Source organism: Monopterus albus, unplaced genomic scaffold, assembly GCF_001952655.1.
Source record: "Monopterus albus unplaced genomic scaffold, M_albus_1.0 scaffold28.1, whole genome shotgun sequence".
NCBI classification, from domain to species: Eukaryota; Metazoa; Chordata; class Actinopteri; order Synbranchiformes; family Synbranchidae; genus Monopterus; species Monopterus albus.
In genome coordinates, this window is record NW_018127908.1 from 275,098 (window position 1) to 276,186 (window position 1,089).

The following is a 1,089-nucleotide window of genomic DNA, read 5'->3' on the forward strand; positions in this document are numbered from 1 at the left end:
AAAGCCCTGAGCTGTGAACGAGCTGCGGTAGCTGCCTGTGCGCACCTCTTTACTCCGATCCTTCCGGGACATCATAGCTGGTAAGCATGTAGGGACAGAACTGCTTCACGGCGTCATTGCAATACAGTGCTCTTTTCTGACCTTACTTAAATTATTTCCGTAACCTTTCCTCTCTTGCTTCTTTCACTCTAGATGAACCACAACCTCAACAGTGGATATATTAGACAGGAGGTCTGTCCGTAATTGGCTCTGCGTGAGAAGACAAGAGTTACTTGGGGGAACATATTAAAGCTTCTGTCCTGTCCACATCGGCGTTTGAGTGGGAAAAGACGGGACCTCTGCGCTCCGAGGAGTCGCTCCTGTGCCGTGCAGCAGCGCCGGAGAACAGCCACAGACTCAGCAGACGCGCTAAAGGGAGCGGGGAGAGAGGACGGGAGAGATACTTTACGCACAGCAGCGCTCAGTTAGCTCTGTTTAACACGCGGCTACTAACTTTGGATCCCGTTTAGGACCCCGCATTCGCTTCGCCTCTTGGTCGGATTTGCACTTGACTAAGTGCACATAGTACGGTCGACTGGGATGGATTCCTTCATCATAGTGGCTCTGGCGCTAGGCTCTTTAACGGTACCAGCCTGCGGGGACAAAGGGACCAGCAAAGCCCGGAGTTGTTTGGATATCAGACAGTTTTATAGCGGGAAGGGATTCCCTCTGGATGGTGTCCCACAGTCTGAAATATCAGGTAAGATCCTTTCAGATACAGCTTGTCTAAGTCTGCTGTGTTCATGATGTGCACACCTTTCTCAGGACTAAATCTGCTCTTTACCACTGAAGTCCCAAAATACTTTCAGCACAATAAATCTGTCCATACACCTTAAATTGTGTAATACAGAACCCAAGAATTGTTTTAAAGTCATTGCTACTGAATATTATAATTGCCCTGCAAGCCTCCCTAGTAATGTTAGATGACTTTGGGGCAGACGTTGCACCTGCAGCAGAACCATTTGTTGTATCTAAGTGTTGGTGTGTAGATTTGGCATAAGCCTATCCTATAGAAATGAGTGATAGTAGGTTTGCATGTGGTTGGTTCAC

At 48.0% G+C, this 1,089-nt stretch overlaps 1 protein-coding gene across 1 annotated transcript in view; it reads left to right on the forward strand.

The window, feature by feature from the left end:
• gpc1b (glypican 1b) overlaps positions 1-1,089 on the forward strand; it is a 58,466-nt gene continuing 57,377 nt past the window's right edge. Inside the window, exons 1-2 of the mRNA XM_020595857.1 lie at positions 1-80; positions 193-739. Coding sequence (XP_020451513.1) covers positions 580-739 — 160 coding nt within the window. The 5' untranslated portion in view covers positions 1-80; positions 193-579. The remainder of the gene's footprint in view (positions 81-192; positions 740-1,089) is intronic.